Genomic DNA, 22,186 nt, shown 5'->3' on the forward strand with positions numbered 1-22,186 from the left:
TGTGTCAAAATCTCCTCAGCAGCTTCAATTACATCACTTACAACACTAAATTTCAGCCAGAAAAGCTGTTGGTTGTGATACAGCAAGCACTCGATTACAGATGCTGCTGGTTTTTTTTTTTTTTCTTTTCCCTTTTTTCACTTTTTAGGGTGAGAAATTCCCAGAGCAAAATTAGTGTTTATAATAATAACCACACTTGACACATCTTTTTCTTTTTTTCTTATAAAACAAACAAAATCACAATGAAATAGTCTCAGTAATTACAGAGGTTATTTTGAGTTAAAAGCAAAACAGAAGTTTCTCATCCATCACTTCTAAAACCCTTCTCACCTCGCTGTGGGCTGAACAGAAGTTTACCATCTACCCTCAAGGGAGGGGAGAAAGAAGCAGAACATTTTTAAGAGCTTTTTTAAAAGTTGGGTGTATGTGTGTGTGTGTGAAGAAATCATCACTACAAATCTAAAATGAGGTTACTCTTAAAAAACTTCTAAACTAAAGTAACAAGGGACACTAAACTCCTGAAAGCAGATGGTAACTTAATTGCTTAAAATGGCATGAAGAAATCGGACTAAACCCCTCTCATCTCTAGTCACAGCTCTCCATCAAATCACAACACATCACGCCACTACCATTCCCCATCCTCATCACACTGAAAAAATAAAACCCACCTCTAATGCTTTTAATGCTACTCAAGTTTGTTGAAAAATAAAGTTTCATTTGGCTGCCGTTGCTACTTAGTGTCTAGCTTGGCCATTTCTTGCACGTAGATGCCAATGCTTTCACTGTCGAAGAGCAGAAAGTAAATGTTCTTCAAGGAGGATGAGCTGGTGCCGTCGAAATGGGTGGAAATAGCTCTGAGGGTCACCTGGGCTGCTGTCTGTTTTGGGAAGCAGTTTCTGTGTGGTTGGGGAAGAAAAGAGAGCAGGTGAGTGTTGAGCAGTGATGCTGAGAGGAACCAGCCAGAGCTGTTCCAGCCACAGGCTAAGACAGTGCCACTTGCAGTCTGGCAAACCCCAAAGTTTTGATACCAATATTCACCTGCTGCTGAATTAAGTTTCCTTGCTGGCATAGCTGCTGTTTTCCTTTGCTTCTACTTTTTTTGACCACACAAAGCTTTCTTATGCTTGACCTTAGAATTAAACTTTTCCATGCCATGCTGGGCAGGCTAAAAAGTTCATTGAATGATTATTTTTTCAGACAAAAAACCCCAAAACATCACCTACTTAGCTGATTTCCTCACTCTGTCATTAAAATACTTTGCTTGAGATTCCTGTGAGAATCATTGAAATTACAGATCCAAGCCAAATTAAGCTTGAGAGGCATTCATTCACTCAGCTGGTAATATTCTTTAACCTACAATCATATTTACGTTGAAAACCATCAAAAAGATCTGGCACAACTGAGGTATCCCATCTATTGCAATGTTACATCAGTTACTGCAAATAGTCCCAAAGGTGGGACAGAGGAAACCAAAAGCTCACAAAACTGACACAGTATAATTCTTTATCTACCCACAAACCCAGCATTTCCTGTGCAGACATGTAGGTAGCAGAAAATGACAGCAAAACCAGGAAGTCCTATTTGAGAGACTGCTTTTTTTTCTGCAAATTCTGAGGTTCTTTGATAAATAAAGTGTAAACCAGCAGCACCTGATAAGACTTACACTCATCTTCAGTGAGCAGAAGTAATTGTAAGAGAAACAGAGAGTGAAATGGAACAAAGCAACAGAAGGATCTGCACGAAGACTGATGGTCAAGAATGGATTATTCTGATTCTGTGCTCTTAGAAGATGTGAGGTCTAGAAACTATTTCTATTGGCTTTAAGAGTTACAGTTAATTTTTGGAAGTTGTATAATTTTTGGAAGTTGTACTTTATATAAAAGACTGTTAAAACAATTTATCACATATTGCCTTGACTGAAAACCATTAACAAAAATATCTGTATATTAAAAAATTACTAAAAATTGCACTTTCCCTCTATTTAATATTTTGTCCTCACCAATAGAAATACTATTTTTGCTTTAAAGCGTATCTATGTAAAAATGGCACTTTCACCTCCTGTGTATTCAGTGACATGCAGTGATTTCACTGATCAAATGCTGTTTTATGTTCATTTTATTTACTGATGGGCTAGCACAACTGGACTGTACTATGCACTCTATTCTTCGGGCACTACTACCAAAATCACTAGACACATTTCAAATCAAATCAGAGCATGTGAACTCTGACACAAAATAACAATTTCTGCGGTTAGCAGGACTTGGGTAAGTGTTCTTGTTATCAGAGACCAACAAACCATTGATTTAAAAAGAAATTTAAAAACAAAAAAAAAGATAAATATTTCAGATTTCTTAGTCAAGCACATTCTGCTTGCTAGTTATTGAGAAAGAAATGTGTAGCTTCATATTTAATAAGTTTTCCCTTCTAAAAGCAGAATTACATTTGAGAAACCCTCATTTTCTCCAGAAAGAAAGGATTTTGTGTGACAAGTCTTTTTGGTATCTAGTCCCAGGATGGCTGAAGTGGACACCTCATGTCTATGTAGCTCAGGTTGCATCATTGTTACCTGCCTTCAGCATTATGCTGGTATAATCTTATTAGTACAAATGCAGGTTTCATAAGATTCCCCACAGCTAAATGAAGGGACACAAAACCCGAGTTGCTGCAGAAGAATGAAAATGACTGCCTAGCAATAGAAAACACAGCAAGCCCACTCAGCTCTCCTGTGGGTTGGGTAATTTCTCTTTATAAAGCTCTCTGGCAGTTTCATGCAAACACCGCACTTCAGGCCGGTTTCCTCTGGAGCAGCACGGTGTCAGATGGCAGCAGCAGCAGAGGCAGGGTCACAGAGCAGAGGGCACCTCTCTGTTACAGCAGCAGCTCTGACAGCCAATTCCACCTCTGCCACCCGACACAGGGAGTCCTACCTGCCACTGGGAAATGGGGGGAAAGCCACAGACTTCAACTTCTTATCTTCTGCAGCCGTTAAGCAGTTCTTGACAGTCTCCTCGAGCTGCTCTTCACACTTGTCCGAGCCCCACTGTGGGATGTGACAGTGGATGACAAACTTTGCTGCTAGGCCGCTAGACTGAGTGAGTGCAGCTACCACAAACGAAAATATAACATTTAGTTTGGAACAGAAACCAGCCTGCAATGACCTTTTAACCCAATGTGCCTTCTTAATTACATTACCTCTCCAAAGGAATACATTTGGAATTAAAATACACCACAATGGCTCGCTTGCAATCATAACCTGACTGTCTCATCCTTCCTTTTGTGATCAATCATTATTTCTTTGGAGACCAAAGGACCCAGGGCTCATTTGGTGAGCACACAGTAACTCATAATGGTTTTTAGCTCTCTCATTCAGCACAGCCTCTGGGTTTGTTTTATGCAAAGTATGAGAACTTCACCCTGAATACAGTATCTGTAATCCCCATAGATATTTCTGCAGTGCTGTCACTGAGGGCCTTGCACAAATATCCTGCATCATCATCATTACAGCTCCAGAGTGTTGGGGAATAATATTTAGATCCACTCCACAGCTGGGCAATTTCAGACAAGGACACGAAAATCAAAGTTGTTTGTTGAAAGTCCTCACAAGTTATGTTCAATTAAGAACCTCAGATTAATTTTTCAGAAAGCCTACTATTTCTCCAGGATCTGCAGAGTCCACAGCATGGTATCAGTTTGCTTTTGTTGCAATTGTCACCATCAGAACTGGAAGTCTGGATCTTGGTAATCTCATGCTAAACACTCTGAAATTATCTGTGCAGGATGGAATTAGCCCAAGGATGAAAAACTTGGATGTATTCACTTGTCCATCATCCCAGAGGAATTTTGTTGCAGGCACAGTGTTATGCTACTTAAATTTTAACCAGTTGTCTTAAGAGTATAAAAGGAGTACCTCCTAGTTAGGTAGTGATGTTGACAGAGAAAAGTAGTTTACTTTGATTTTAAGGCATCTAAATTTGATTTGATGTGAAAGTGAAGCAAATTATATTGCATAAAAAAATTCCCTATCATTTCAGATTACAAAACTAGGCTACTCAATTAGGTAATTTCCAAAACTAGACTATTTAAAGCATTAATTTTCTTGGGTATAGAGATACTAAGCCAAATAATGCATATTGCAACTTTTCTCTATCTGTCTTCCAGACACCTTTAATTGACTGTGCTTTCCTTTGTGGACAGATAAATCTCAGGTCCCAAACTATTCCCTGCTACAAATGTGTTAACCCTTGAAGGAAGCTCTTCTAATAAAGTAGCTGCAGTGCCTGAGCAATTGCTCTTCCAAAAAGTGTGCCAGTTCTGCAGATCACATCACATCTTCATTTGTGTTCAAAGTAAGGTAATTATTTGGGTTATATACTGTTCATCAAATGTGCATAAAGGAGAATAATTTATGAAGTATCACTAATTTTTTTATGCCTCATATGTTTGGCTGAGAGTTTCTGATTCTCACTAAGACTGCAGTACAAACAGGGCAGAAAAGATTTCCTTAATTTTTGGATTCCCATGGATAGAAATTGTCTGAGATAAACTGATCAGCCTAAAGACAGAATGTGCACAGCACACAGGTATCCTATTTCTGCCTCTTAGCAGGATGCTCATATCAGCAACAGCTTCAAAGAAACATTTACTTCACATAAGCAAAGGCACACATGTATAAACAGGAACAGATCAGAATGTCCAGAGAAAAGAACATAGGAAATGAGCTGTGTCCAAAAGACAGCAGAGTATCCTTTTTACCTTCAGCAACTTCCAAAGGTCCTTGAGATTTGCGAAGCTCTTTCACTGTTTCCAAGAACTCTTTCCCTCCAGCCTTTTCCAAAGCCTTGCCTGCAAGGACACAGAGCAAAAGGCCTTGGCTTCAGAGTATCAGTGTGGATAAACAAGTCTACATCATTTAAAAGAGCAGGGTACACGTATTATCCTGTCTCCCTATATCAGCAGCAGCTGATGTTTATGTTTACCACTGTGCCTAGACATAGATACAGTTTGCTTTTCATAGTTTTGAAGAGCCCTGTGTGCTATTACTGGAAATTACTTCAATATAAATATCTGTAAGAACACTACTCTAACTTATAGCTAAAATTGTGCGGAGTGGGATTTTCAGGACCCAAAATTTTCAGCCTCCAAAGTCAACCCAACATACAAACCCTACTACTTGCTGAAACAAACACAGTGGCATGTCAGTGAAGGTCTTGATGACTGAAAAACAATGATCCAAAAGCTTGGTAGTAGATTCTGTGCCCCCTATGCAACTGACTGAATAGCTTTTTACCTCCCTCCTGCTTAAATTTCCATATTTGTAATAGTATTTCCTTATTTCACATGAGCAGTATAAGGCTTTGTACATAAGTAGTTCTAAATTATGTAACATCCTACAATGAGAGTCATAGCTAGAAGTGTTATTAGTATATAATTTTGCAATCTAATTTTCAGAGGCAAATATAAAAACAAGTCAATAAACACCTCAAGAATAATTATTTACACCTTCGCTGCTCATGTGCTTCAACAAATTGTCTGTGTTTTGCTTGCCATTAAAAAAAGATAAATTAGTGATTAACCTATTATACCTAGTCAGATCCAGACTGATTTTCAGAAGTTGTAAGGGATATTTTATGGCCTGGGGTAGATTCAGATGGAACAGGATGGGATCTCAGCAGGCAGCCAGTAGACCAGCTACTGTTCCAACTCTAGATGTGTTTTTTCTGCGTGTACAGAGCCTCACCTATTTCCTCCTTGAGGTCTATTTCAGCAGTTGTAGGGTGAACGATGCCTTCTACTTTCATGGAGCCAATATGGCTGATGTCACTCTGTGTCAGAGAAAGCTGAAATAATGAGGGGGGAAGAAAAAGTAAAGAGCAATCTGAGTGCAAAACCATTTTCACACCTAAAAGCTGAAGTGAAAGAGGGCTGGATTCAGTCTTTTATAAATTAGTTACTTTATTCTGTCCAGTATGTGTGATTCTGATTTTTAGCTTTTAATTAATTAATTTGCACACCACTCAGATTATTTGGTGATATGCCCACAGCTCAGGAGTTTGTTCCAGAGGAAGTTACTGCTAGAAGACTAATGTTCTAATATCACACTTTGAAGGAAAAAAGGGCTGATTTTGGAAATGCTTTGGTTTAAAGAGAAAAGTATCCTTCCCTTTATGCTAGGCCCCAATCTGTTATTGCTCTGTATTACCTTTTGTCCTGGCACAAGGCTCTTGGAGGACAAGATAGTGAAACCATCCCCAGGTCCATCTTCAGATGTTGAATTTGAAGCTCCTTCTTTTTCATTGTCCTTTTGTTTGTTCTATTTGATGGGACAAAAGAAAGCAAGACTTCTCAAAGGAAAAAAAAATTCAACTTCTATTTAATTCAGCAGTGGATAGATTTAATCACTTACTATGAATCTTATCTTCTCAGATCAATACATTACTCATAGCCTTCTAATCCCACAAGATTATGTAACAACTGAGATCTGCACTGTTTATATAATGCTAAAATATCAGCAGTTCATCTGAGGCATTACATACATTTGTGGCCATATTCAGAGGCAGGGCACCCACACCCATCTGTACATTCACTGACAATTAAGGTTGTATTTATGTGGTGGGTATGTGTTAGTTTATTTTTGTTGCTAACAGAGCAGAACCTCATTCTAAATCAAACTTAGTAACCCAGTCAAATGCTCCAAATCGAAGGAAAAACAACTTTATGATCTGAAAAACAAATGTTTAAGTCTCAGTTATTACATGAGAAAGCCTTCTTATAGTTTTCCTCCAGGAGAAGCAAACCTACCAGTCCTAGAGGGCTGCAGGAGCATCTCCTCACATCTCTCAATATTTGCTTTAAGATATGTCAAGAAGCTACAACTTCCTAACAAGTCCAAATTCTGCATGTGCACAATTCAAAGTAAGAGGGTAGCTGAGATCAATACACAGAGGTATCCTATTAAATATCCTATTAAGCAACTCTGTTTTCTTTTCAGAGGCTGTTTCTGCTTATCCTCAGCTATGGAACTGAAGCTTAATATAATTTAACCCTGCCCAATCAGTGTGCCCAACTCAGCAGTGTTTTAAGGTGCATGACAAACCAAGAGCACTGATCTGGGTTACTGCTTTACCAAATTAATCCATTTTGGACAGTGACAGAGGATGGGCAACCCGAACGGAAGGTGAAGTGGTGAAGATCTGATTGATTCATTTTTCTTTTAAAAACCACTAAAGCACAGCTAAGAACAAATGAAACAAAAACTTGTCACAATGACATTGACATTCCATGTCAGGACAAGTTCTCTGGACTTGGAAAAGCTTTAACAGCAACCCAGTAAGTGTACAAGGGCTGAAGACATGGCATCTCTCTAGTAGAAAATGTTTCAGAACACAGCTGCCTTTATTTTAAAAGCAAGGTCTCACTGCCACACAGTTAGTATGGAGGTAAGAGATTCTACTCAATTATCAAGAAAATATTGTAAAAGGTGACATGGAATCTGTACCTGCCTTGTGCTTACCTTTTTGGATGTCCGTGCCTTGGTAGACTTTGCCTTCTTCCCACTCTTTTTGTTCACCATGGATTTCCTCCCCTTCTTCTCAGGAGCAGGGGAAAGGATGGTCTCAGATTTGCCTTTGGCACCCCGTTTCTTGGCTAGAAGCTCAGGCTGAATTCTGGGCAGGACACCTCCACTTGCAATAGTAACACCTTTGAGCAACTGCAAGGAGAAGCAGTGCAGATGGAAGCATATTAAATACCCTCTTAGCCTGCACCACCAAAAAACTGTTAGGGAGAAAATCCACAATAACAAGGAAATTGGCAGGTGACAGCAAAGTCAGCCAGCACATCCTGGAGAATTCTCTTGCTGCACAATCATTCCTCCCTCTTCCAGTGCCAGTCTTAGTGAAAAGCCATCCTTGGTGACTCACAAGCAGTGAATAAGGGTAAAAGAAAAGTGTTTGTGGGCTATTTAAAAAAAGGACTGCACCACAGTCCTGCTCAGAGCCAGACTGGGTGCAGATCTCTTTGGCAGGGGTAGATGCCATGCTTCCACAGATGCTGTGGAAGCCAGGAAAAGCTCCAAGGACCTGCTCTGCAGAGGAAAACCACAGGAATGGGCTGTGATACCATGTAGAGGACAAAGTCTGGCTAATTCCTAATAGACAACACATCCCAGTTCATGGGTCACTGACCAGGACCACAGAGCTGGGAAAGGGAAAAGGATGCTTTTCCTTCTCTTCTGGCCTGATTTGACTTTTTACTCTACTTGATTGGAAACAGACCCACATGACACCCAACAGGCACCACATGTCCATTATTTAAAGCAGTCATATTAAGTGCAGGAGTATTCAAAGTGTGAATGATCTCATCCATCTTCATATGAAGGAGATACTCTGATGCTGACTGAACCTTTTCAGCACCCCTGAAAAATACAATCTGCAGCCCAGGCATGATCTCTGTCCTCACTCAACAAATTTAGAAGAAGTGATCCCACAAGTGATCCCGCGAGTCAGAGCACTGCCCACAGTTTGGGCATACAGACAGAGAGGCAGCAATAGCAGAAAATGAGCCAGATCCCTACATGGGCCCAACATGGGCCTCACAGCCAGCATAATAGCAAGCACACATTTCTACAGCTTTTGGGAAAAGGTCTTGCACATTTTCTTTAAGTATTTAAAGTCCCTAAGGAAAAAATGAAGCATCACATCCATTTGCTTCAAGATGACTCATAGGCTCAGAAGAATCAAAATTTACGTCCAGAGGATTTAAGATTAAGTATTTCAGAACCTTTGGGGGTTTTTTTTGCTTTTATTTAAGAGGGCACAATCTTCTGCTCCAGTAACTGCAATCTCATTCTTGTCTCAGATGAAGCTGTTTCTGACCTTCCCTGGTAGCAGCTTCACTCCTGCCACAGCACATAACTCCTACACCAAAAAAACAGGTACCTGATTCAGTTCCTCATCATTTGCCACTGCCAGGAGGATGTGTCTGGGGGCAATCCTTCCTTTCTTGTTGTCCCGAGCTGCATTTCCTGCCAATTCCAGGATTTCGGCTGTAACACATCAAACTAAAAATGAGTAACAAAAATGCAGCTTAGGTACATGCTGCATACACATTTTACACTGCTTCTTAATATCCACTTACCTTCTCAGGGATTTAAAGGATCTTTGTTACAGAAAGGCATAAATCAAACCCCACTCAATGTATTTGTAAATTTAGATACATTAATTTCTCTTTGCTAATTCCCTAAAGGAGAAAATATGCTAAGCTTGGTTCAGATAATTTCTTTTACAAGTCCCAAGTCAGGAATCTCTTTTAAAAAGACAATAAAAAGAGACCCCTAAAAAATGTACATCAGCAGTCCAAAATTTATGATCAGCCCTGTAACAACAGAAGAGTCAAGCATGCAGTGAAACCCCCAACCTGGAACAGACAGCTCTGACAAACAGCAAGGATTCTCAGGACCAGGGAAGATGAAGACTGAGGTGCATTTGAAGAAATACTTGGAAAGCCAACACACTAGCCAGGCACTGCTGGAATTCTGCATTAAAGGACACTGAAAATCTGTGAGAAGCTTCATTTCAGAACAAGGAATGAAAGGTTGACTCAGATGCAAGCAGAGACAACGTGAGAGCTTCAATGCATTAAATATTGATACAAGGGTTCTTCTACATCTCTGGGAACAGAAGGTCACTTCAAAGGTAGTTTCTCTAGATCAGCAGTAGCATTTATACTGCAACCAAAGTCACTAAGCTTTTCCTAACTATTACAGAAATACAAACACATCTTCCTAAATTTATTTAGATTGTAGTAATCAGTATAATTCATAAGTTTACATTGTTGGCCCCTACTCAGAAGTTATTTCTCACACACAAACTGCTGAAACAGTGAGAAGGAAGGAGAAGGGAATTTTTTTCTCCAAATAATCATAAAAATCATATTCACTATTTGTTTCATTTTAAAAGTATACCTGTGTCCCTGTCTTCTGGTTTTTGGACCTGTGCTTGCGTTTGTTAGTAAGGGAATATTAAAATTACAGCCAATCAATGTCCTGTTGATAACTTACTGATGTCTTAATGACATCCTACTTCTTTCTATAAACTACATAAAGAACTGTAACTGTCATAAAAAGAAGAACCTTCATGAAAAATCGAGTGAAAATGTACATAACTCTGTCTGGCTAAAATCCAAATTACTTCTATATGAGGCTTAACTCTGGCTCATGGGGAAAATACAAGCTTCCAACTCCACTCAGTTAGAATAACAAAAGTACAGACTTGTCTTTCAGTTTTCACTACTACACAGCATACATATTTAACTGAATTTTGAAAATGTAAAGCCTTTTCTTAAAATTTATATGCTTAGTCATAGTGAATTATAAAAGTTAGGGCAGGAACTTCTCAGCTCTAGCATTTCCTAGTCTGTTCTGGATTTTGAATGAAGAAACTGAAAAGAGATCCTGCATAATCAGCTATATTCAGCCCCATGTGGCTGCAAGTGCCAGACCCTCTCCCAGACCTCTGCCAATGGAGCTAACGCAGCAGCAGACAGCAGGAACAGATTCCATCCATTATGCAGACCAGCAGAGAGCAAGAAAAGAGACCCAGGCTCCTCCTGTGGGTTTTGCAGATGCATGCTGACAGCAGAGGACAATTGCATCAGGGAAAAAAATAACACATACTTACCTGTGTGGGAACTGAAGTTCTTTCAGGTGTGCCAACAACAGACACATCCTGCTACCTGTGTGTTCACCCCACAGCCCCATGTTTGGGTCCTTTGGCCAGCAGCATCCTGATGGTGCACTCTTAGTCCTCTGCCTAATGTTAAGAGCAAAAAAGGCAGAACACTCAAAGGCCAGCCATCCATCACAGGACACCAGGAAGAAGGGAATCCGAGGCAGAGGTGACGTATGGCAGATTGTGGAATATTTTTATAACTTACCAAAGGATGCCAAACATTTGCATAGGTAAATCCTTACATCCTTCTAATGAAGGTTTATATGCATGTTTTTTTCTGATGGTGGAGGCAGGGACGCATAATCTTAAAAATATAAAATGGCACTTGCAAAATACAGTATCAAAACTGGAGGCTTCGGTTATCACATTCTCTGCTGACAATAATGGATTCGTAAAGGAATTGCTTTACATTTCAAGTAGAAACATCCTAACAGCAGAGGTTACCTAAATTCTAAGAAGAGAATATAAGTCCTACAATATAGTGCTATACCATAACAAGCTCTCTTGGAATTGGGCATCTTGATATTCTCAGCCATAAGTTGGTTTTCATGCTCTCAACACCAGGCATTAAGAATTAAATTGAAATCTCAATATTGCTTCCTGCAAGAGTCAAAATCCACAAAGATGCCTCCACATCAGAAGTTTAACTTCAAATCCAGACATCTTCAGAAGAACATAACTCTCTTCCAGCAGACACAAGCAGCAGCCAAGCTAAGACCTGAATGGGATTGCATCTTCTCATCCTGTGACAAACAGGAAAAAAGAGGTTCCTTTAGCTGATGGATCAGCAGATTTGGAGTGTCTGGGAACTAAAGCATCCCAGCCAGGCCAAAGATATTTGTTCAGCTGAGCTTTTCTGAAGCTGGATAGAAAGGTTTAAGAAAGGTCTACGAGAATTATTGATAGCAAATTGGAAAGAATTCACACAAGTTATCTTGTTTTCCACCTCCCCTTCAGGGTAAGTTGTGTCAGTTCCTATTACATTACCACATACAAATGTACCAGCAAAACCTTTACCCTGAAAAAAAGTATTGAATGATGGAGACTTTGGTCCATTTGCCAGTGGAAAACTATCTGCTGGACTTGTTTCTGCACAGCAGATGAGCACAAGAGGCAGAAGAGTATTGCAGATGATTCTTGTGAAGGAGGAAGCCTTTGCTGGTGTTGTGTTCTGCCCCAGTTTAGAGAGGATGACTTTCCATTGAGATCTTCCATGAGTTGCTCTGATCAGCACACCACTGACAGGGCTTGTGCTTCATCATTAAGGGGCATCTGTATTTTCTGCCTACTTTTGGGAAGATGCCCTGTGGGACACATGCAGTGATGTTTGATTTGGCTGGTTGTGACTGCAGTCAGCCCCATGCACACTCAGAGAATGAGTCTGTTTCAAAGTCCATAAATCCAGTGGGACTGAGGCCAATTTTTCCCAGAAATTTAACTCTGAAGCAAGTGGAATTCAGCCTCATTTCAGCAAACACAACCTTCTGGACAGGAATGAAGCTGCAGTTTTACAACATGATTTTCAAGCCTAAGATATAAAACAGCATAGAGAGATTTAAAAGAAAGGTTTAGAACAGTGATGAGATATTCTCCACATTAGGTGATCAGTCAAGGTAAAAGCTCCTCTTCATGAAAAGTACACTGTGGTGATTGCTGGCTTTTAATGATGGGGTTGATGAGGGAAAGTGCAGATTTGGGGTTAATAATGGCTGTGAGGTGCTGCCATAATCAACCTTGCTTACAAAGGAAAAAACCACAAGGATCTAGTATCTTGTGACACAGAACATGTACCAAAGCCCATCAGCTGTCTGAGCTACATAAGCTGGGAGTAAGGATACTCCAGGTGCATATGCACCATCTGGATGATGCCAGTCAAGAGGCTCAGTGCCTGGGGCAACACAAACAGAGGTCAACAACAGACCCTGAAGGGCTGGTCACTCACAGAGATCTGCCAGTCTGTGACAGGCCCTGGAGGAATGCAGGCAGATGGTTCTGGTCCTGTTTGAACCTTCCAGCCTCATCCAACTTGTTTTTATCCCAGCCATGACTTGCTTTCCCATCTCCACAGCCCATTCTCCTTTTCCCAGCAATCCACACCAAGATTTCTATCTCAGTTGCCTTTCTTGGAGAGTTTTCATCTCTCTTGTTTACTCAGGCTCAACATTCGTGCCCAGGGTTTTCATCACCAGCACCCACTTCATCCAATCCTTGGCCTATTTCCTATTTTTTCAACTTACTCACTATCTTCCTGGCAGAATATTTGGACACTCCTTGCCATTTTTTTGCCTACTGGCCATCAATCCAGCTCTCTCCTCTAGCCAGATGCATCCCTGGCTCTGCCTCTAACATCAGTGTTCTCCCATAACTACTGTCTCCCCACAATGTTATGATCTGGGAGCTCAGAGAGGCTGGTTCATGTTCAGTAAGGCCCAAGTCTCGAGATATTTTAGCTGTCAAAATCCAAGAAGTCTCTGCTGAGCACCAGCAACCTATGTTTTATCAAAGTTAGAGCCTGGTCAAAGAGTGCAGATTTCTCTGAGGTGGCGGAGACCACCCTTCCCCTTTCATAAAGCATCAAATCTCTGCTCAAACACAGAGAAGCACTCAGGGGTTTAGAGGTGAAGTTCTCATTAATGTTTTAACATAACAAAAAAAAAAAAAAAGCTAAAAAGTCATAGTCTCTCACTGCCACCCTCCCAGATTTAGCCTGAAGCTGCTCCCCTGCATGCAGCCTTTCATCCCAAGGAACCATCAATTCATAGCTGCAAGTCCAGGAGAAATTAATGGCATTTGTAATAAAAAGATCAGATAATGTTAAGAAAATTCACCAGTTTGACATATAATACCCGCTTTGACATCCTTGGAAAAACCTATTTTGTTTCTACAGGCTTCCCAAAAGCAAAGACTTTATTCACACATAATATTAGGAATAACTAGATCAGCATGGTGAGATGTTGCGACACTGTTTACTTTAACTGCACTCTCCACCTCTGTAATATTTCCAAACAAAACCCTGGACAGAGCATAGGAACTTTGGTTTGGAAAGAACACAATCCACCAGCAATATATGTTTGCTCAGAAACATTACTCCATTCTATCACAATATATGCAGGAGCTCTCTGCTGAACCAAACAGCAGAAAATAGCATTCCCTTACAATTTATGTGGGCTCCCAGCCTACACCTCCAGCAATATTCTTGCCTGGTTGACTACACATTCTTTTATTTTCTAAAGCAAAGTGTAGGCCCACACATAATCTGCTCACATCAGATTAATGATTTAAATTAAACTGCACTTACTATCCAGGACTGGAGCCAAGACATACATTGTTCTAGTTCAGGTAACAGGCAAACAATAATGACCACAACTCAGTCTGCACCACTGAAATGTTGCACATACCAGATGTGCTGCTGACAATTTATTACTGCACCTTGTAATAATTGCCACAGCTCAGAACAAGCACCTCTGAATGTTTATCCTAGAACATCTCCCTGTGGAGTAGGAAAAGAAAGAAAGTATTTCTCCCCAGACAAAAAGTCAGCAGAGTCACAATACAGCACATTATGCTATAAAAGTTACTGATTATAAAAGTTATAAAAGATGTGATTTCTTCAACACAAGCAATACATTGTCACAACAGCTTCTCAGGGAGAAAAAAATTGATTTTCATCCTATAATGTATCAACACAGACATGGAAATTTATGTAATATGATTTTAGGCTTCATCATAAATCTAATTTTAATAGTGAAATAGTGAAATTAGTGAAGTTTAGTAGTGAGATTTCAGATTTTCTCCATACCTTTACAAGAAAATAATGCTTTTATTGTCTGGTAATAAGAAAAGGTTTTTGTGTGTGAAAAAGACAGGGATGTTTACATAAAACCTGGCATGCTGTTACATGGACACCCAGCCTCCATGCAAGCTTCTTCATGCCACTTTGGCATTAAACTATACCTCTGAAACACAACTCACTCAACTAATTCCATCCTCACAAATTCTCCAATGCACCTCAGTCTTGATCTGTAATGTCTGAGGAACCTGAACCAGAATCCTCTCTGCATCATGAGCTCTAACAATTTGCTAAAGTGTTATTTTCTATAATTAAACAAGGAACTCTGAAGATATGATCACAGACCACTCAGAAATATTTCTATACAGAATCACAGTATGTTGTATAACCATGGGATACCTGCCCCTTCCTCCAAGTTCAATTTCAGAAAGAAAGGAAAAAGAAAACTCAGGGCATGTGGGAAGATTGAAACCCTGGAACATTTTCTTTATACACTTGGGCAAAGCAAAAGGGTTTTTTAAATACAAAACCTCCCACCTTTATATTTTATAACACTTTGATACTGTCCTGCTAGGAAAAATGCAGCCAGCAAAACAGTTTGCTCGCTTAAAAAGCACAAAAGAAGCACCAGGTGGGTTTGCTATTTTCTTCCTGTTTTTCACATTTAGGCATATCAAAAAGCCTAATTAACGATTTTCTCTGGGACAGAAACATCACCCAGATGTGACTCCTCATTCTGCAAAGCAATAAAAAGTAACCCTTCCAGCTGGTGCTCAAGAATGGCACCTCTAAAGGAGAGAATTTCAATCCACAGCCTCTTCAGGAAACAAATTAACCTCCTTAGCATTTTCAGCAAATCCCAACAAATCCTGCACTTTGTAGAGCCTGATTTTCAGGAGTGCTCCATTCCCATCCTGTGGCTAACCCTGGCTTCTGTGTGTGTGTGTGTGATGAGCACTTCCAACACCAGGTTCTTGGTTTACCTGCGAGGTACTCTATGACAGCTGCCATGTACACTGGAGCTCCAACCCCAATCCTGTACTTGTAGGTCCCTTTCTTCAGGTAGCGCATCATCCTCCCCACAGGGAAAATCACCCCAGCCCTGCTCGAGCGGGACAGTTTGGACATTTTCTTCTTCCCACTCCGCCCTGACATCTTGCAGCTTTGTGCTTCTCAATTTGCTGGTGGTTCTCAATGCCTTGCTCCAAATCTGAGGGCTGCAAGAGAAAAACCAGCAGGACTGATGACAAACATCTTCATGCATTGCTGTTTTTCCAGAAGCAAAAAATCCAAACCCACCCTCAATGCCTGTTAAAGTGCAGGAACTATTCATTCAAAGTTAGATAATTGGAATATTTGATATAACTTTGCTTTTGAACTGCACTGCCAGTGTAGCAATATCAGAAGCAAAGAAAACAAACCTTGTTTTCTGCTTATTTTTCTGGCAACCACAAGATTACAGACAAACAGACAACAAACCCTGGAATCTGCCACTCCACTCCAAAGCTTGCTTGTGGTCACAGTTACACCCCTAATTCTCACTCTCATCAAATGATGTTTGGGAAGTTTTAACTCTGTTTAGAAAAATCAGTTTTAACTCTGTTTTGATAGCTGCCCTGGAGGCCTGGTTACTCCTCTGAAGCAAACAAAGAGCAGGTCTGCCACAGATAGTATTTCTGTCAATGAAGGCACAGCTACTTCATTCCCAATACTCATTCACCTCAGGAGAACAAGGAGGTGATGTTCCAAGGTGCCTTCCTCAATGAAACTTGCAATTTGCAACAAACCCTTCATAAACCCTTCAATTTCACAATAATAACAACACTTAAAATGCGCCCTTTTCAGTTTGTGATAACTGACATAAAAAAAAAACCCCAACAAAACTAGGCTGGGAATTCAGTTTCTAGCCATCCGAGGAGCCAATTTCTGGAACAGCCTTCTCTTTAGACCAACAATAAAGCATTTTAAAGTAGAACTCAATAAACATATGCTGTAGGGTACAAACAGATTTCTGCAATGCTGGCAGGGCAGTTCCATCACCCAAGAGTTCAGTCCAGGACTGAAACCCCTACAGAGAACCACGCTGAAAATCAAAATCATATTAAGCTAACCTCTCATATATTTGTTCCTCTAGCATCAAATCCCAACTGAGTAAAAATCAATGGAAAAGACAAATGTCAAGAGATTACATTCACAGAAAATACCATCATTGCACTTGATCTCCGTGACAGAAAATCAAAACATATTTGTATACAACTAACCACACTGCTCTGGGACATGCTGTTGCATTATATAAATATATGTTTAATTACTTACTCCTGGCTCATCCTTCTGTTGCATCACTGAACTTTCCACCCATGCCTACGCCTTCTTTTTCCCTTCTCTCTCACAGCAAGCCTCTGCCATTATTTACTCCCCTGCTGCCAAGCCAGCTTTTGGAATCCCAAAGTATTTTCCAAATGCACTGCAGGTTATGTTCCCAGAATTTTGTGAGAGCCTAAATACAAGATGTTTCAAAACTCTGCTAACACTGTCTCTGCTTTGCTACTTACATGGACCAGGGTGTACTGAGGAGCAACAAATACAACAGCATGCTCTTGTCTTGTTTTGACTCCTAGAGAAGGCAATTTTTGGTAGAAAGCCAAGCTATGGCAGTCACATCAGGACCTGGATGAAGAAACATGCTGAGAAAACTCCTGTGGACCTGGACAAAGAAATCTCACAGACTGGGATGAACTGGTTCCCTTGCAGAAAGAGGCACATAAGCTCAGCCTTGCCACACTCACCTGAATTGTAACCAACATGTAAAGAGCTACAAGTTGAGCACCGCTGTCCTAATTGTTCTCTTCTGATGACAGAGCCAAGCCTCAAGGGCTTATCAGTTGAAAAGTCTACCCACACTCATTCCCTCCCTGCCAGCTGATTCATCATCTCTACATTTCTCCTCTTGAAGTGCAGTGCCTCCATTTAAAAATAGGCCTGTGCCATTCGTGCGAAGTCCATCCTCACTGAGCCACAAGGGCTGTGCCTATATCTGGCTGCCATGACATCAGGCTTGGGCAATTTAAAGCAATTATTTTCCCTCTCCCTTAATTGGCCACAGCACACTCCTACTCTGCCATGACTCCAACATCCCTGTGTTGCTATGGGGGATTGAGAAGCTACCAAAGCTCTCTATAATATGATGGCAAGCTGGGCTTTCCTCTGTTGAGTTTTGCCTTCTTCAGAGCTCAAGGCAACCAGTGATACTTTCCTTCTGCCTCCTGGAAAAACACCTAAGAGATACCTTCCACTATCCCAGGCTGCTCCAAGCCCCCGTCCAACCTGGCCTTGGACACTTCCAGTGAAGGGGCAGCCACAGCTTCCCTGGGCACCCTGTGCCAGGACCTCACCACCTTCACAGGGAAGAATTTAGGGAAGAGTTCCTTCATAGTATGATAGAAATCTCTCATTTTTTAGATTTAAACAGTTCCCCCTCATCCTATCACTACGTGTCCATGTAAAAAGTCCCTCTCCCCCTTTTTCACACACCCCACTCTGGTGCTGAAAAGCTGCAATAAAGTCTCCCCAGAGCCCCAGAGTTCTCCCAGTCTGTGTCCTGAGCAGAGGAGCTCCACGGAGAACTTTGACTTCTAAACATCAGAACTCGAACTTGATACTCAAAGACGAAAATAAAGACTATACACAACTACCAACACACTTGCACTTCCCACATCTCCAGCTAAAGATGCATTAGAACAGTTAGGAGTTATCAAGGAGCCCATAGACAACCCTGGGGCCAACTTAGGCTCATTTACAAAGGAAATATTTGAGAAAAATAACTCAGAAGACCTAAAGCGCTCGTTATCTGAATGAATCACTAAGGCACCAAAGCACAAACTTATGGAGCAGGTGGGGCGTCTCCAGAACCGCACACACAGAGCGCAATCCCAGTGAAAGAAGCTTTCTGAAGTCCCGGGGTTCCCTGCAGAGGTAGCTCCCTCTCACAACCAACAGTGGGCTCACAGGACGGGCCTCGGTACGGACACACCCCGAGCCTCTGGCCCCGCTGAGGGCTGCCGAGGTCGGGAGCACACGGAGCACACCGCGCTCACGGCGGGAGCCCGCCCGGAGCCCCCTCAGGGCCCTCCCGCCGAGCGCCGCCGCCCCGCCCCCGCACGCCTCGCCGTTGCCCGGAAACCGCCGCCCCGCCCACTCCCCCCGCTCATTGGCCGCTGCGGCACCCCGGACAGGGGGAGGAGTGCGCTGATTGGCCGTGAACCGCTTGATTGACAGGAGAGAGGCGGGGGGGGCAGCTGTCGGGCCGCGCAGGCGCCCTGAGGCTCGGCGGAGTGTGTGTGTGTGTGTGTGTGTGTGTGTGTGTGTGTGCCTGTGGAGGTGTGGCCGCCGGCTTTCCCGCGCAAACGCTCCCCCCTCACACCCCTCCCCCCGCCCTCAGCGAGCGCTGCGGCCGCGGAGGCTTCGGCCGCTGCCCAAGGGGCGGCTGTGGCGGCGATCGCGCGGCCCCGGAAAGGGAAACGCTGCGAGGGCCGAGCGGGGAGGCAGCGAGCGAGGAAGAGCCGCCATCCCCCCCCTCCACACGCACTTACCCGGAGCCGACCCCGCGTGCGCCGCCGCCGCCTCGCGCCCCCCCTCCCTTTATGGCCGCCCCTCACCCGCCCCCCTCGCGTCCTTTCCCCTCACGGCCTTGGCCATGGCCGGGCCCTCCCGGAGAACGGCAGCGGCGGCGGGAAGAGGATGAGGAAGAGGAGGAGGAGGAGGAGGAGGAGGTGGGTCGTGCGGGCGGGGAGAGAGGGAAGGAGAGGAGCGGGGCCTGGCCGCGGCCCCCGGAGCCCCCGCGCCGTCGCTCCCCTCACCTGCCGGCGCCCGCCGTCGCTACTGCCGCCGCCTCCTCCTCCTTCTTGTCTTCCCTTCCTCTTTTTCCTCCCCCTCTTTTCCTCCACTCCTTGCCCCCCCTCCCTTTTCCTCCCCACTTTCCCTTTTCGGCTCCCCCCACCCTCGCTCCGCCTCAGCCGCTCTCCCCGTATTGTATGTTTCAATGGCGATGGCGGCTGCTGGTGAGGGGGGTGGCAGGGGTTTCCTCCCGCTCCGCACATACCGCCTCTAGGAGGAGTCACTGCAGCCCGGGCCTGCTACAACCCCCCTCTCTTGGCTGCCGCCCTCCTTGCCCGGGCCCCAGGGCTGCAGTGGGGACAAGAGCCCCCTCCCCACCCAGCAGAGAAAGGGCCCCCCCCCCCGACCCTAGTCCCAAGAGGGCTTGTGGTAGCCGGGAGCATAAAGGCAGAAAGCCTTTCCCATCCTTTCCCAGGGTGGAGGAGTTTGGAGATGGAGAGGTTTCAAGGCAATCTGAGATTGGACTAAAGCTCCAGGAACGCCTGGTTTTTGTTATCGAAAGTCACTCATCCTTTTATTGCTTTGGCGAGGTGACTTGTGTGCCTCGCTATGGTGCCTCTAAACCAAATATTCCAGCATCCCCAAGTCGACTTGGAACGGCCATAACAAAGAGTGCCAGCAGCTCTTTGTGTTGTCCTGCACTGGATTGTTCCAGATGCTCGCAGGCTTTCCATGAGGGCTGCAAACTTCAGTTGCTTTCCAAAAGCAAGCTGAGGGGTTTTCTTTTCTTCCCTGCAGTCACACGGATTCAAGAGCTTGAGCTCCAAGAGACGCAATAAGCGATTGTGTTATGTGTCTTGGCAGCGCCAAATCCGGGAGCCGAGCCCGGTGCAAACAGGAGAGTACAGGGCTACACCTCTCTAACTCATCTCAGGTATATTTTTACATGAAACTGGGTTTATATCATCATTCCTGTACATGGTATTTTGCATCATTGCACTGATTTCGCTATAAAGACATTTGGGGGCTACTGTGATGCTCTAGGAGATAGATTATTAACACAGATCACTCCTGCTCACTTGCAGTGTTACTTTGGGAGGGGACCTGGGAACAGCAGAGAAAGAACTGCTCATGCTTTCAGCATTCTCTTTGTCACTGTAAAAAATCATAAAAGATTCACTGGGGTTTGGTTTTTGGCTCTGCCAAAGTAAGCAATGTTGTGTCTGCATAGAATTGGAATTGGTGGGGAAAAAAAGCAATGGAATATTTCCCCAGGTTATGTTAATTGTGGATTGCACCATCTGAAGAAAGAGGGCATGAGTTCAGTACCTGCATTTTCCTGGACTGCTGTGTGACCTTGGGTAAAGCATTTCACTTTACACAGCTATATTTTGACTGTTGTTAAAATGGAAATAAAGATATCTTTTTTCAAGCATTGAGTAAGAACCTCAATGCATTTCTGTGGATTAATTCTTTGTAGTCTGTTCTCTTTCCCACTTTCTTATGCAAGAAAGGTCAAGATGCTTTGTGATCATAGGAGAAAAATTCCTGTGTATGAGTTTCACTTATTTTACAGACAAGAGGAAGCCTTACGTAGATCTTGCCCACTGAGAGTTGGAATTTAGCAAAGGAAGAAGATACCTATAGTCTTGGCAGTGTATTGAGCCATATTGGGAGGGTAGGAGGAAGCTCAAGATTTTCAAGCACAAAGCATAAAAATGAATGACAGTGTAAAACCCGTGTGAAAAAAAGAAGAAAAGCATTACATTTACATTTTTCTATTTCCAGGTACAAATGACTGCATCCCCTCACAATCATACATGTGGTACATGGCTTTGTAATTAAAAATCTGAAATGAGGCAAAACAAGCATCCCAAATTTTTGAAAAAATTCACAGTTTGTTAGAATTAACATCGAATAGTTGCTGTGTGATAAGAACACTAGCATGTGGGAGGTCTTTCAAGGAAAAATTGAGTCGTTATGTGAGGCAAAATTTCAACATTAGGAGAGCTCACTCTGTTTATAACAACATTTTTCTGTTTATAAACAATGTTCTCCTGAAGGAAACAGGAGTGATGGAGAAGTGTGGGAGAGGTCATGGAAGATTTTCACAGTGTAACACTTTTTAAGTCAGTCATAGATATCTGAATTTTAATACCAATTTTCCTGCTGTTATGATTTTTAATAGCCTCACCATAAACTTGATTTCCCCTCTTTATTTCTCCAGTGGATACCACCTATCCTTAACCTAAATATTAACAGCATTACATGGATATTTTATGTTGTTTCAAATATTTCTGAAAGATTCTGGGTCACTTTGTAAGGCAATAAAGAATTTTTGAGTAGAGCAGATCAGAGCAAGGCAACATTGGAACAATTACCAGGTGTGAATTGTACTGTAGTAATGGCGCTCTTGGAACCAGCTGCTTTTTATAGCAGGTAAGAGACTTTTGATCACAGTAACTGTGTTTCAACCATTTCCATGGAATTGCTCAGGGAAGAACTGTTGCTTACTATTGTTTGTGCCATACTGGAGTGAAGGAGAGCTTTCCCCACTCAGCAGGAGCGGGGCCTGCCCTCTCTAGGCTGTGCAAAGACCATCTGCCTGTTGCCTTCTGAGCGCAAATACAATCTGTTAGTTTGTCAAAATAAACAACGCATCTATGGGATCATTTATAGCCTGTTGCCTGCCTGACTCCCCAGCTATGGGGGAAACAGCCTGTTTATGGCATTCTCATTTTGGGGCACAAGCTGTCATAGCTCAAATATTGTAATGAATATTTCATAGCTCCAGAACCCAGAGATAGGGCTTCACTCTCACTCGGGCTGGCAGGCA

General features: G+C 42.6%; 1 protein-coding gene and 1 long non-coding RNA gene across 3 annotated transcripts; one reads left to right on the forward strand and one right to left on the reverse strand.

Annotated features, from left to right (window-relative positions):
- Positions 1-142: 142 nt before the first annotated feature.
- LOC130577988 (core histone macro-H2A.2) lies at positions 143-19,467 on the reverse strand. Of its 2 annotated transcripts, none has more exons than XM_057373741.1 (9): positions 19,374-19,467; positions 15,501-15,734; positions 8,937-9,043; positions 7,511-7,708; positions 6,200-6,310; positions 5,738-5,837; positions 4,753-4,842; positions 2,928-3,102; positions 143-896 (listed from the first exon to the last, which is right to left on the reverse strand). In XM_057373741.1, the coding sequence occupies exons 2-9, from the start codon at positions 15,670-15,672 to the stop codon at positions 731-733; spliced, it is 1,119 nt and encodes a 372-aa protein (XP_057229724.1). In that variant the 5' UTR covers positions 15,673-15,734; positions 19,374-19,467; the 3' UTR covers positions 143-730. The 2 variants fall into 2 exon arrangements, with proteins under 2 accessions (XP_057229724.1, XP_057229725.1); XM_057373742.1 differs by lacking the exon at positions 19,374-19,467 and adding an exon at positions 17,070-18,042.
- On the forward strand, positions 19,269-20,836 carry LOC130577989 (uncharacterized). Its single transcript, XR_008965837.1, has 3 exons — positions 19,269-19,286; positions 20,149-20,284; positions 20,626-20,836. It is a non-coding gene; the product is annotated as an uncharacterized LOC130577989 (long non-coding RNA).
- Positions 20,837-22,186: the final 1,350 nt, after the last annotated feature.

The sequence above is a fragment of the Malurus melanocephalus genome, unplaced genomic scaffold (genome assembly GCF_030028575.1).
Source record: "Malurus melanocephalus ecotype Western Australia unplaced genomic scaffold, MMel_1.1 scaffold_207, whole genome shotgun sequence".
NCBI lineage: Eukaryota > Metazoa > Chordata > Aves > Passeriformes > Maluridae > Malurus > Malurus melanocephalus.

Bases quoted from the DNA above. Each gene is read 5' to 3' on its own strand.
- LOC130577988 (XM_057373741.1), bottom strand. From the start codon at position 15,672: ATGTCAGGGCGGAGTGGGAAGAAGAAAATGTCCAAACTGTCCCGCTCG. The intron at 7,709-8,936 runs GTACCTGTTTTT...TTCTCCTTGCAG, and splicing joins ATGATGAGGAACTGAATCAG to TTGCTCAAAGGTGTTACTAT. The intron at 4,843-5,737 runs GTGAGGCTCTGT...GTGTCCTTGCAG, and splicing joins AGACCTCAAGGAGGAAATAG to GCAAGGCTTTGGAAAAGGCT.